The following is a 13,587-nucleotide window of genomic DNA, read 5'->3' as shown; positions in this document are numbered from 1 at the left end:
GGTATGTTTGCCTTAAACAGCCAGTCATCAAGATAGGGTAAGACTGAAGCCCCTGATTTTTCCAGATGAGTTGCAACCAACAACATCACCTTGGTGAACACCCGAGGGGCGCTGGTAAGGTCAAAGGGGAGCATGGGGAACTGAAAGTGCTCATGGTCTACGGTGAATCGCAAGTAACATCTGTGGGCAGGACGGGGATGTGAAGATAAGCATCCTGTAAGTCCAACACCACCATCCAGTCTACTGGTTCCAGAGCAGACAAGACCTGAGCCAACGTGAGCATCTTGAAATTCTTCTTGAGGAAGAGAAGGAGGGATCAGAGGTCTAGGATAGGGCGAAGACGCTTGTCTTTTTTGGGGACCAGAAAGTAGCAGAAATAGCAATCACAGCCTACTTTCGACCCTGGAACCCCCTCCATTGCTCCCTTGGCCAAAAAAGCCGTATATTCTCCACCGAGAAGGGGCAAACTATCCTCGGTTATTCGAGCGTAGGATGGTGGCATGGATGGAGGAGTAGTCTCAGAGGGGAGAGAGTAGCCCCATTGGACTATCTGCAAAACCCACCTGTCTGAAGCGATGGCTTGCCAGTGGGACAGGTGATGGTGAATCCAATGAGGTCGGTGGGTGCCGTGCCCTTGGCCACGCATAGGCGGGGTAGCATGCGCAGCACAGTGGTTGGCCAGGAATTGGCGTGGTTGGAGACACCTTTCGTAGCCACGAAAGGGGCGTAGGGCAGGCTAGGGGGACGATGGGCCATCGTGAGGCCCAAGGACATCAGGAAGGGATGAGTGGCCATCAGAAAGCCCAAGTACCTGGCCATAGCCCCAGAATCCTTGAAGCACTCAAGCGCTGAGTTGCACTTGTTTCCGAGGAGACGGATGTCATCAAAGAGCATGTCCATCAAAGAAGCCTAGATATCCCCTGAAAAGACAAGCACCCTCAGCCAGGTGTGGTGCCTTGGGGCCACTGTCAAAGATCCCGCTCTGTCTAGCAAGTTGGTCATGACAAGTCCACAATGAATTGTGAACTTTGCTCTGTCTCTCCCACTGGCAACAGCCTGAGAGAGTATGGCCCATGCCTGCTCCGGGACACGTGGCAGCACTTGCGCAACCATATCCCCCAGCATGTGGAAGTAACTGCCCAAAAGGCATGAAGTGTTCACGGCCTGCAATGAAAGGCTGCCGGAAAAAAACATCTTCCCAAGTGAGTCCAAGCTTTTGGATTCCCTATCTGGGGGAGAGGAAGGGAACGCACCATGGGAGGTAGAGGCTTGGACCACCACCCTCCCAGGGGTAGGGTGCTACGTCAAGAAACTTTTATCCCCAAGTATGGAGTGATGGAGATGGGCTATTGTCCAGTTCACATGGGGCCCCCTTTGCTCGGTTTGGACCGGGTGGCCAGTAAGACGTCAGTGAGAGCATCACTGAAAGGGAGCAAGGGATCTGAGGTGGAAGCTCCCGGCTGCAGCAACTCCGTCAAGACATTAGTCTTGATGGCCACTGGGGACATTCAAGGTCCAGGGCCTCAGCTGCCCTTCTCACCACCATAGCTTAAGAAGCTCCCTCCTCCATAGCCATGGTAGGGGGAGAAAGCATGCCAGTATCTGGAGAAGTGTTGAGTCCGCTGGCTTTACCCAAGTCTTCACACCTGTCCATTGCTTCATGTGGATGTTATTCTACAGGGTCCAGCAACCTCTCCCATTCATCCCAAAGCCTCAGTGTTGATGTCTGGACAGGCATCTGGGAAAGTCAAGGTGGTACTAACTGGGCCGGTCCGGATCCCTGGGGGTGCTGGGGCTGAAGCCACCAGTTCAGAACCCAAAGGGGCCCACTCAGACCCTCCAGGGCCCAAAGGCGCTCCTGCAGGGTCCGGCTGCCCAAACTTAGGTGCATGGCCTCATACAGCTCTCGGAGTTGGGCAGCTGTCGCTCCGGGTCCCAGAAACTCAGAAAGGCATGGAGTTGGCCCAAGCACAGGTTCCCTGGAATTAGGCCTGGAGCGCCGATGCTCCCTCACCTCGTAGGTCGAAGGACGAGGAGAAGTCAAAGAGCAATTCGACTTCTTGAATTTCTTCTTATGCCTTCATTTACCCGATCATCCCGATGACTTGGAGTGAGATGACGACTTTGAACTCTGTAACAGGTCCAGGGTCCTTCCTCTCAACCCAGACCTCGACGTGCGCAGTTCTGCACTGGGTCGCCATCAGCTTGGAGCACGACTTCGGGTTGTGGTCGCGCTCCAGACACCAAAGACACATGAAATGTGAATCCGTCACGGACATCGCCAAATGACAGTATCTGCAGGGCTTGAATCCTTTCTTCCTAGACGACATCCTCGACACATCAGGAGAGTAATCTTTCAAAAAGACAAGACAAAAAGTAAAAAAAGACCAGAAAAATATTGACTGATGGGTAGCTCTCTTTAAATCAGTGATGGGTGGAGCATGAATAAAAAAAAAAACTGACGTTAGCCTGGGTGGCGCCTATATAGGATCCGCAGCGTTATTTTCAGTGTTTAGTATGCCAGCAATAGATGCAAAGCCAATCAACGCCACCTACCGGCGTACTGCTCACAAAAGTCTGCCGGATCCAGTCTGATTCCTGGGGAGAATTTAAAGGTAAGGAATCTGCAGCTAGAGGTTTTAGAACTTCACATCCTTAGACAGCCCTCTGGTGTAACTAAATGACACTGCAGGAGTCTCTGTAAGTGGTCACTGACCACACAGACAATTACTTAAAGCATGGGATGAATTGGTAGCCAATGAGTAGAAGACAGAAACTAACCAGCAGATGACAGTTGCCATTTATTGATGCGCAATAGACATCATCATTTAAGATTCTTAATAGTCTGCTTATCACATACTCAGCTATATTTGTATATGAAAAGTCTTATGCTTATAACACTATATCATTTTGCCATTCACTAACAATCATGGCAGTAAATATTAAGAGTACAGCACTAGTCATTTGGAGGCTGTAGGAAGTTGCCTCTGTATATACTATTTCAAAGTAAGAGATAGTGTGCACAGAGTCCAAGGGTTCCCCTTAGAGGTAAGATAGTGGCAAAATTAGATAATTTTAATGCTCTATTTTGTGGTAGTGTGGTCGAGCAGTAGGCTTATCAGAGGGCAGTGTTAATCATTTGTTGTACACATACAGGCAACAAATGAGGAACACACACAAAGACTTACCTCAATTGCTTTTTTTTTTATATAAAAAAATATATTTTCTTAATTTATTTTTAGAACCACAAGTTCAAGATTTGAAGTAAATACATAAAATGCAAGGTACTCCACATAGGTAAGTTAGGAACTTTGAATTAGAGCAGTAACATGCACAGTTTTAGTTAAAATGGCAATAAGCTATTTTAAAAGTGGGCACAGTGCAAAAATCAACAGTTCCTGGGGGAGGTAAGTAATGGTTTGTTTGTCAGGTAAGTAAGACACTTACAAGTTTAAGTTCCTGGGCATAGGCAGCCCACCGTTGGTGGTTCAAGGCAACCCCAAAGTTACGCACCAGCAACACAGGGCTGGTCAGGTGCAGAGATCAAAGGAGGGCCCAAAACATATAGGCGCCTATGAAGAACAGGGGTGCTCCGGTTCCAGTCTGCCAGCAGGTAAGTACCTGCGTCTTCGGAGGGCAGACCAGGGGGGTTTCGTAGAGCACGGGGGGGCGGAGATACAAGTAGACACACAAAACACACCCTTAGCGGCACAGGGGCGGCCGGGTGCAGTGTGCAAAGCAGGTGTCAGGTTTATAATAGAAATCAATGGAGGGACCTGGGGGTCACTCTAGTGGTGCAGGCAGGGCACAGGGGGGCTTCTCAGGCCAGCCACTGACTGGGCTAGGCAGAGGGTCGCCTGGTGGTGACTCCTGCACTAAAGTTCAGTTCCTTCTGGTCCTGGGGGCTGCGGGTGCAGTGCTTGGTCCAGGCGTCTGGTTCCTTCTTACAGGCAGTCGCGGTCAGGGGGAGCCTCTGGATTCTCTCTGCATGCGTTGCTGTGTGGGTCCAGGGGGGGTCGTCTCGGGCTACTCACGCGGTCACAGTCGTCTTGGAGTCCTCCCTGTAGTGTTGGTTCTCTGGAGCTCGAGCCGGGGGCATCTGGTGCAGAGGGTGAAGTCTCACGCTTCCGGCGGGAAGAGTGAGTTCTTTAAAAGTTGCTTCTTTGTTGCAAAGATGTTGCTGCTTTTGAACAGTGCTGCTGTTCTCAGAAGTTTCTTGGTCCTTCGGGTTCAGGGCAGTCCTCTGAGGCTTCAGAGGTCACTGGTCCCTGTCGGATGCGTAGCTGAGCAGGTTCTTTGAGTCTGGAGACAGGCCAGTAGGGCTGGGGCCAAGTCAGTTGTTGTCTCCGTCGTCTCTGCAGGGCTTTCAGGTGAGCAGTCCTTCTTTGTGTAGGCTGCAGGAATCTGATTTCCTGGGTTCTGGGTCTCCCCTAAATACTAGATTTAGGGGTGTGTTTAGGTCAGGAGGGCAGTACTGTCCTGGAGGGTGGCTACACCCTCTTTGTGCCTCCTCCCTGAGGGGAGGGGGGCACATCCCTAATCCTATTGGGGGAATCCTCCAAAACCAAGATGGAGGATTTCTAAAGGCATGGGTCACCTCAGCTCAGGGCGCCTTAGGGGCTGTCCTGACTGGTGGGTGACTCCTTCTTGTTTTTCTCATTATCTCCTCTGGACTTGCTGCCCAAAGTGGGGGCTGTGTCCAGAGGGGCAGGCGTCTCCACTAGCTGGAGAGCCATGGGGTATTGTGGGAAGCCTGAGCCTTTAAGGCTTACTGCTAGGTGTTACAGTTCTTGCGGGGGGAGGTGTAAAGAACCTCCACCCAGTGCAAGCTTTGTTTCTGTTCTCAGATAACACCCCAGGGGGGCAGAAACTCGTCTCAGGGGCAGGCTGGCACATACCAGTCAGTCTTGTACTGAAGGATTGGGTAAAATACTGCATTTTCTAATAAATCCAACACTGGAATCAGTGTGGGTTTATTATTCTGAGACATTTGATACCAAACTTCCCAGTATTCAGTGTAGCCATTATGGAACTGTGGAGTTAGTTTTTTGACAAATTCCCAGACCATATACTTAATATGGCCACACTGTACTTACAATGTCTAAGAATAGACTTAGACACTGTAGGGACATATTTCTCATGCAGCTATGCCCTAACCTGTGGTGTAGTGCACCCTGCCTTAGGGCTGTAAGGCCTGCTAGAGGGGTGACTTACCCATGCAACAGGGAGGCATTTTCCTACAGAGGCTATAACTCCTCCAGAAAAATAACCAGCTAATGATTAATTTGGGGGCTGATCAACTAGCACATCAGCATACAGTTTAATAGTTTATTACATTTTATATTTTCCTAAAATACAACAGTTTAAAGCAAAACAAGAACTCTACTCCATCGTCCCTTGCCATCCTTCTCCACCACGCTTGCAGCTCAGTAACCAGCAAATACCACTCAGGGAAAATGCATAAGAGCCTTGTATGTAAAGTGACAGTACTAAGGACAGTTGTGAAGTTTTGTGGTAGACTTTCACAAGCAGTGCACACAAAGGCAGACAAACATGGCTACAAGGTGCTTACATTTTCCAGAAAGAAGACTTCTTCATTTGTGCAGTTTGAACATCTTTTGTTGAAACCCTGAATGGCGAAAGAAAACAAATCTGAAAATGCATTTTCTGGGTATGCAATGCACAGAAAGTCAATATTAAAACCAGAGAACGCAGTTAAAAGTTGTACACAAACACAGCAGTACTACACCAGACGTACAAGTTACTTACCTTCAGTAACGAAATATCTGGTAGAGACATATCCTAGTTGCAGATTCCTTACCTTAGAATTTCCCCCAGGCGTCAGACTGGATCCGGAGATTTTTCTTTGAGCAATACCATTGCGTGTCGGTCGGTAGCGCCGGTTGACTCCACGGGCGTCACTGGCGTCGTAGTCGCCATGATGATGTCGGGAGCAGTATACAGACACCTTTGTGCAGTGACGTCAATTTCTTTTCACAACTTTCCATGCCAATTCACAGAGCCGCTAAGAACACTGAGATTGGTGGGCCAGAGCTAAGGACCTGAAAGGGGAATCCCAGTCCCTAGAAATCAGTCCCAAGCTGGGAGGATGGGTGGGCGGTAAGGAGTTCGCAACTAGAATATGTCTCTCCAGATATTTTGTTATCGAAGGTAAGTAACCTGTACATCGGATAGAGACTTCTAGTTGCAGATTCCTTACCTTAGAATAGATACCCAAGTAATGCCTTCCTCGGAGGTGGGTTGCGAACCAAGATCATACAGGACTGAACGACCAAAGTAGCCATCCCCAAAGACCGGACTGTCCAGGCAGTAGTGTTTAGCAAGCGTGTGCAGGGACGTCCACATAGCTACCTGGCAGATATCCAGGACAGGAACTCCGAGTGCTAACGCAGTGGAAGCAGCAGTTGCTCTGGTGGAATGAGCATACAAGCCCTCGGGGGTTGCTTCTTGGCCAAAGCTTGGCACATTTTGATGCAAAGAGGCACCCATCGAGAGATGGTATGCTTTTGCACCGCCTTCCCTTTTTTCGCACCCACATACCTGACAGAGTTGATCGTCCACCCGGAAATCTTTAGTACGATTAATATAGAACACCAAGGCTCTTTTTGGGTGCAGACGGTGGAGTCTCTCCTCCTCTTGAGAAGGATGTTGGGGTGCGTAAAAAGTAGGCAGGGTGATGGACTGGCCTACATGCAAAGGCCTTTGGAAGGAAGGAACCCTTAGTGCACAACACCACTTTGTCAGGGTGCACAGACCGGTATGGAGGTTTAGACGAAAGGGCTTGAAGCTCACTCACCCTGCGAGCAGAGGTGATGGCAACAAGAAAGACAGTTTTGAAGGTGAGGAGCCGCAAGGGACAATTGTGCATCAGCTCAAAGGGAGTACACATTAAATAAGTAAGGACAAGATTGCGGTCCCACTGAGGCATGATAAATGGAGTGAGAGGAAATAAATGGGTGAGGTCTTTTAGGAATCTACTCACAATAGGAGATTTAAAAAGTGAGGGCTGATCAGGTAACCTAAGGGAGGCTGAAATGGCAGATAAATACCCTTTAAGGGTGTCGAAAGCAGAGCCCTGCTGGGCCAAAGAAAGAATGAACAGAAGAACCTCAGAAAGAGGGGCAGAGAGGGGATCAACAGATTTGTTGGAGCACCATGCCACAAATTTATTCCAACAACAGTGGTATACAGTTTTGATTGAGGGACGCCTGGCTGCGAAGGTAACATTGCAGACTTCGGGTGAATGATCAAAAGTCGTCAACTGTCGCGGCTCAATCTCCACGCATAAAGGCGGAGGTTGAACAGGTTCGGGTGAAGAACCATCCCCTGTTGCTGCGACACAAGATCCACCCGAAGAGGCAGCTTGAGTGGACGATCGATGGATATGCTCAATAGCTCTGGATACCAGACTCTCCGTTCCCAGTCCGGAGCCACCAAGATGACTTGGGCCCGGTCGTTCCTGATCTTCTTGATAACTCTGGGCAGAAGTGGTATAGGCGGAAAGGCATAAAGGAGGCTGGATTTCCACTGGAGACGAAAAGCATCTCCGAGCGAGTGCTGCCTTGAAAACTCCAACGCACAAAACAGCTGGCATTGCGCATTCTCTGCAGAGGTGAACAGATCTAACCAAGGCTCTCCCCACTGCTAAAAGAGACCTTGTGCCACTTTCGGATGGAGACGCCATTCGAGATCGGCCGCATGGTGGTAGTATTGTCCATGAACACCAGCACTACTTTCCCTTTAAGAGAGGGGAGAAATGCTTTCAACGCAAGCCTGATCGCCCGGAGCTCCAGAAGATTCACATGGAGCCCAGACTCCACCGGAGACCAGAGGCCTCTGATCGCCGCCTCTCTCATGCGGCCGCCCCAACCCAGAAGTGACGCATCTGTCACTATAGAAAGATCTAGTTGGGGGAAGGGAGAGGGATCTGCCGTGGACCCAAAGTAGATTCGAAAGCCACCTCTGCAGGTCTTTCGCAGTCCCCTCCGAGATCTGGACCATGTCGGAGAGATTCCCCTGATGCTGCGCCCACTGGAATTTCAAGTCCAACTGCAGAGCCCGCATATGCCATCTGTTATGTGTTACTAGCAGGATGCAGGAGGCCATGAGGCCCAGCAGCATCAGAGTCAGTCTTACTGAAACCCAAGACGAAGCCGAAAGATCGGAATCATAGCCTGAATGTCTTGGGCTCCTTTTCGGGAGGATAAGCCCGAAACTGCACTGTGTCCAGAACAGCTCCGATGAAGGGGAGCGTCTGAGAAGGAGTCAGGTGTGACTTTGGCACGTTTACAGTGAACCCCAGCATGTGCAGGAGGTTCGCTGTAGTCTGAAGGTGGGAGATGACTTTCTAGGGCGAATCCACCTCCAACAGCCAGTCATCGAGGTAGGGGAAGACCGACACACCTAACCTGTGCAGATGAGCTGCAACCACCACCATTACTTTCGTGAACACCCGAGGGGCGCTGCAAAGGCCGAAGGGGAGCACGGTAAACTGAAAGTGCTCGTGACCTTCCACGAATTGTAGGTAACGTCTGTGGGCAGGCTAGATGTGGATGTGGAAATAAGCGTCCTGCAAGTCCAACGCTACCATCCAGTCTCCTGGGTCCAAGGCAGACAGAACCTGAGCCATGGTGAGCATTTTGAATTTCTCCTTCTTGAGAAAGTAGCTCAGGTCCGAAGGTCTACGATAGGATGCAAGCCCTTGTCCTTTTTCGGCACCAGAAAGTAGCAGGAGCAACAACCACGACCTACTTCCGGCACAGGGACCTTTTCCAAAGCTCCCTTGGCCAAGAGAGCTGCGACTTCCTGGCGGAGAAGTGTCAAATGATCCTCTGGAAGGTGACTGAAGGATGGAGGCATGCCTGGTGGAGCAGATTCGAAAGGGAGGGAGTAGCCCTTTCGAACGATCTGCAAAACCCACCTGTCTGTAGTGATGGATTCCAAGTGGGGCAGCTGATGGCGCATCCTGCCGCCAACTGGATGGGACGTAAGGGGGCAGACAAGAATGGTTTGGAGGCTTCAGCGGGGGCAGAGGTGGACTGGGCAGACCTCTGGTTCCCTGTCCCCCAGCCACGCATAGGCTGGACAGCATGGGTGGCATGGTGGCTGGGTGGAGGACGCAACAGGGAGCCCCTTCTGTGGCCATGAAAGGGGCGAAAAGCGGACTGCAGTGGGCAAGGGGCAGAGGAAAGACCAAGGGACTGAGTTGTAGCCCGGGAATATTTGAATCTCTGAGGCCGAGTATGCTTTGTCTCCAAAGAGACGGGAGCCATCAAAGGAAATGTCCATGAGTGACTGTTGGACATCCCCAGAAAAACCAGAAGTACGCAACCAGGCGAGGTGTCTCAAGGCCACCGTCGTAGCAACCAATCTGCCCAGAGAGTCGGTCATGTCCAGCCCACAACGGATTGTGAACTTTGCCGCATCTCTCCCATCGTTCACAGCTTGGGAGATGATAGCACAGGCTTCCTCCGGTATCTGCAGCAGGACTTGCACAACCGTATCCCACAAAGAGTGGGTACTGTGGCCCAAAAGGCATGCAGTGTTCACAGACAGCAGCGCGAGACTGGAGGAAGAAAATAATTTCTTATCAAACTGTTCCTTCCTTTTTATTTCCCATCCCCGGGGGTGCGGAAGGGAATGCGCCTTAAGAAGAGGAAGCCTGGATGACAAGACTCTCAGGTGTGGGGTGTGGGGTGTTGGGACAGGAATTCAGGGTCATTTGGAGCGGGACGATGGTGGTGTGCGATAGTCCTATTCACAGGAGCCCCTGTGTTGGGTTTGGGCCAAGTACCCAAAAGGACATCAGTGAGGGCTTCACTAAACTGCAAAAGGGAAGTGGAAGCCCCAGGCTGAATCACCTCCGTCAGGAGATCAGACCTGACCTCTACAGTAGGAAGCTCAAGGCCAAGGACCTCAGCTGCCCTACTGACCACCATACCATAAGCTGCTCCCTCCGCCGTAGCCACGGTAGGAGGAGACAGCATGCAAGCGTCAGAAAAAGTATCCAGACCACTGGCATTGCCAAGTTACTGAGCCCATTCCAAAGATGAGTTATCCTGGTATTCATAAGGGTCCAGGGACCCCTTCAATCTCTCCCCTAATCCGTACCCATAGGAAAAAGAGTCTGAATCCGACCTGGGGCAAATAGGCCCCATTGAAGACAAAGGCAGCGTCGGCCAACTCTGTTCCGACTCTGAGTCGTCAGGGATAAAGATCGGGTCCACGTCAATAGTGGGCACTACCGACATCAGGGGCATCGACTATCAACCTGGCTCTGGGGAAGGTCTCAAGGGTGCAACCGGCGTCGGAGGGGATCTCGGGTGCCCACCGCCCAAGCCGCCGGTGCATGAACCGGCACTCGGAGCACGACTTCGGGTCGTGGTCACGCTCGAGACACCATAGACAAACCCGATGAGGATCCGTCACCGACATCGTGCGGTGACAGTCCTCACACGGCTTGAAACTGGTCTTTGGGGACATACTCAACACAACAAACAGTCGAAGTCGGTCAAAAAGAGACCAGGGTAGCTCTTCTCCAGATCAGTGTGTGGCGTGGCAAGAAAAGAACTGACGTCACTGCGCGAAGGCGGCATCTATACACTACTCTCAACGTCATCACGGTGACTACGACGCCCGCATAGTCGACCGACACCACCTACCAACGAGCAAGGATATTGCTCGAAGAAAAATCTCAAGATCCAGTCTGACGCCTGGGGGAAATTCTAAGGTAAGGAATCTGCAAATAGAAGTCTCTATCAGATAGATTTTGATGGATATGAAAGTGTCCTCCAGACACTGCACAGCATGAGTGAAATTGCTATGGGAATATATTTAGTACTGAAAATACTTCACAACAGACTAATCATTAACCCTAGGGGAGCAAGTCTGTAAAGCAAAGGCTCATGTACCAGGCAACAAAATGTATCAAATTTGTGAGGACAATGTGACTACTTGAGGTCTAGACAAAAGTTAAACTACTTCAAATCAGTAAAACAGTCAAGTCCTACCTATTCAGACAAGCTGGGAAGGAAGATTTGTGTAATTACACATTGGAAAGTTAATGTCCAAAATGACTTCGAACTCTGCATTGTACTTTCAAGTTCTGGATATCAGACCTTGATCTCTAACAACTGGAGGCTTCTCAAGAATTCAAGTATTGTGTGTCATTTTATTTTAGCTTGAACTTCTGATTGAAGTAAGTTCTTCTGAGCAACAGCAATCCGAGAAAGTGTATTTGCCAATTTTTTTTATTATTAAGGAAGGTATGGAGAACATGGGCAGATAGCTGAAGTGCCCTTGGTGGCACAATAAAGAGAAAAGATAATGAATTTGATACTGAGGTTTTGAAGCAAGAAAAGATTACATGTGATACACTTACCTTGTGCTATCTATATAAATTCAAATACATGACTTTTTTGTTGAATTGTTTAAATTCATTTTTAGAGCCAAAGCACTGTACTTTTTGAGCCTATGAAGTCCTTGGTTTAATACAAAGCATTGAGCAGGTGCTCGAATCACTCATAAGCACCCCCAAAATGCTTACAACATTCAATTGTAATTCAGGATACATTTTCGTATTGCGTAAACAATCTTCAGTTCCCCTTAAGATTACCGGATGAAGGCCGAAACTACCTCTGCCACACCTTTAGAACCTCCGAAGCACACCAGCCTGGGAGAAATCAGCTTTCATTTATTTGAACACTAATCTCCTGAAATTCAAATTTTAAGCTGCATATCATTTAAAGAGCATTCAAAACTCACATTTAAGGTGCTATTTCAAAAGATCATTCATGGGACGACTCCTGATACATGCAAATCTAATTTATATGCACAACAAGGCGTATTATGTTCACAGAAAGTTCCACTATCGATGTGAAACCAACTGTACCATCTGATGTCCATCACAAAACAGATTCCATTGATGGTACACTAAGCCCAGGTATCATTCCCTATCTAGGTGCCTGAAGTGAGTCAAAATATAGCCACTAGGCATTTATTTATAACATGTTGGCATGCTGCCCTCATAAGGTTATGGTGGGTACATAATTGGATGGTATTCTATTAACTATAAAATGGTAAATTTCCTGTTTTGATCAACTGTCAGAAGTAACAAACCTTTTAAACTACACAAGAAAGTGTAAATGATTGATTGTGAAATATATTTTGTAGGAAGTTGGCTCTGTATATACTATTTCAAAGTGAGAAATAGTGTGCACAGAGTCCAAAGGTTCCCCTTATAGGTAAGATAGTGGCAAAAGAGATCATTCTAATGCTCTATTTTGTGGTAGTGTGGTCGAGCAGTAGGCTTATCAGAGGGTAGTGTTAAGCATTTGTTGTACACACACAGGCAATAAAATGAGGAGCACACACTCAAAGACTTACTCCAGGCCAATAGGTTTTTCTATAGAAAAATATATTTTCTTATTTATTTTAAGAACCACAGGTTCAAGATTTACAAACAATACTTTAAATAAAAGGTATTTCACTCAGGTATTCTAGGAACTTTGACAACAAAATCAACCCAGGTCTGGCTCGAGGATTTTTGAGCCCCCCTGAACCTAATCCTGTACTCCTCAGTTGAGAATCCATCAGGGTAGCCTTCATGAGGTCATAGGATTCTGCATCTTTGCATCTTTTCCAGAGAGTTTGAGGAGTCTATCCCTACACTTTCCAGTGAACATTTCCCAAAGGAGAGCACCCCAGTAAGATTTGTTTACTTTTCTGGTTGCACAAGCCCTCTCAAAAGCTGTGAACCATTTGGTGATGTCATCATCATCTTCATATTTTGTTACAATCCCTTTGGGGATTTTTAGCATGTCAGGAGTATCTCTGACCCTATTTAAGTTGCTGCCACCATTGATGGGAGCTAAGCCCACCTCTTGTCTTTCCCTTTCTATGGCTAGGAGCTGTCTTTCCAAAGCCAATCTTTTGGCCATCCTGTCTAACAGGAGGTCATCTTCATTGAGGCTGCCCTCAATGCTTCCAGAGCTGTTGGACTCCCCTGTTGGATAAGCAGCATCTCTATCACTTGTGGAGTCAGGGTTGGAGGAACCCTGGTCTCCCTAACTAGGACTGGAAGTGAGAAATTCTCCTCCACATCACTAGCTTCCCCCTCTGTAAGGGTATCTTCAGAGGGGTTGTCTCTAGCAAACACTGCCAAGAGCTCCTGGAGCTGTACTTTGGTAGGGTTTGATCCAGTTTTTATCTTTTTGATTTTGCAGAGAGTCCTTAACTCTGACATCCTAAGATGCAGGTAAGGGGTGAAGTTGAGCTCCACCACCATCTCTTCTGCAGTAGTCATAATTTCTCTAAAAGTTGGGATACTTTTTAAGAATCTAAAACTATCTCTAGAACTTAATCAAAACTTTTAAACTCTAAAAGAAATGCTAACAGGGACTAACACAAGTCCCTAGCAGGACTTTACATTTTTTTTTTAAATAGCTCAAATTTCAAAAATCAGTTTCTAATGACAATGTTTGGAATTTTAGTCGTGTGATCAGGTATTGGCTGAGTAGTCCAGCAAATGCAAAGTCTTGTACCTCACCGCTGACTCTGTATATACTA

At 48.3% G+C, this 13,587-nt stretch overlaps 1 protein-coding gene across 2 annotated transcripts in view; it reads right to left on the bottom strand.

Moving 5' to 3' along the window:
• LOC138246226 (C-Jun-amino-terminal kinase-interacting protein 4-like) overlaps positions 1-13,587 on the bottom strand; it is a 545,850-nt gene that overhangs the window by 244,183 nt on the left and 288,080 nt on the right. For both annotated transcript variants that reach the window (XM_069200626.1, XM_069200625.1), the window contains exon 14: positions 5,573-5,629. In XM_069200626.1, the coding sequence (XP_069056727.1) occupies positions 5,573-5,629 (57 nt within the window). The remainder of the gene's footprint in view (positions 1-5,572; positions 5,630-13,587) is intronic.

This window comes from Pleurodeles waltl, chromosome 7 (assembly GCF_031143425.1).
Source record: "Pleurodeles waltl isolate 20211129_DDA chromosome 7, aPleWal1.hap1.20221129, whole genome shotgun sequence".
Taxonomy (NCBI): Eukaryota; Metazoa; Chordata; class Amphibia; order Caudata; family Salamandridae; genus Pleurodeles; species Pleurodeles waltl.
Note: the sequence above shows the minus strand (reverse complement) of the source record. Positions and strands in the feature narration are given on the sequence as shown.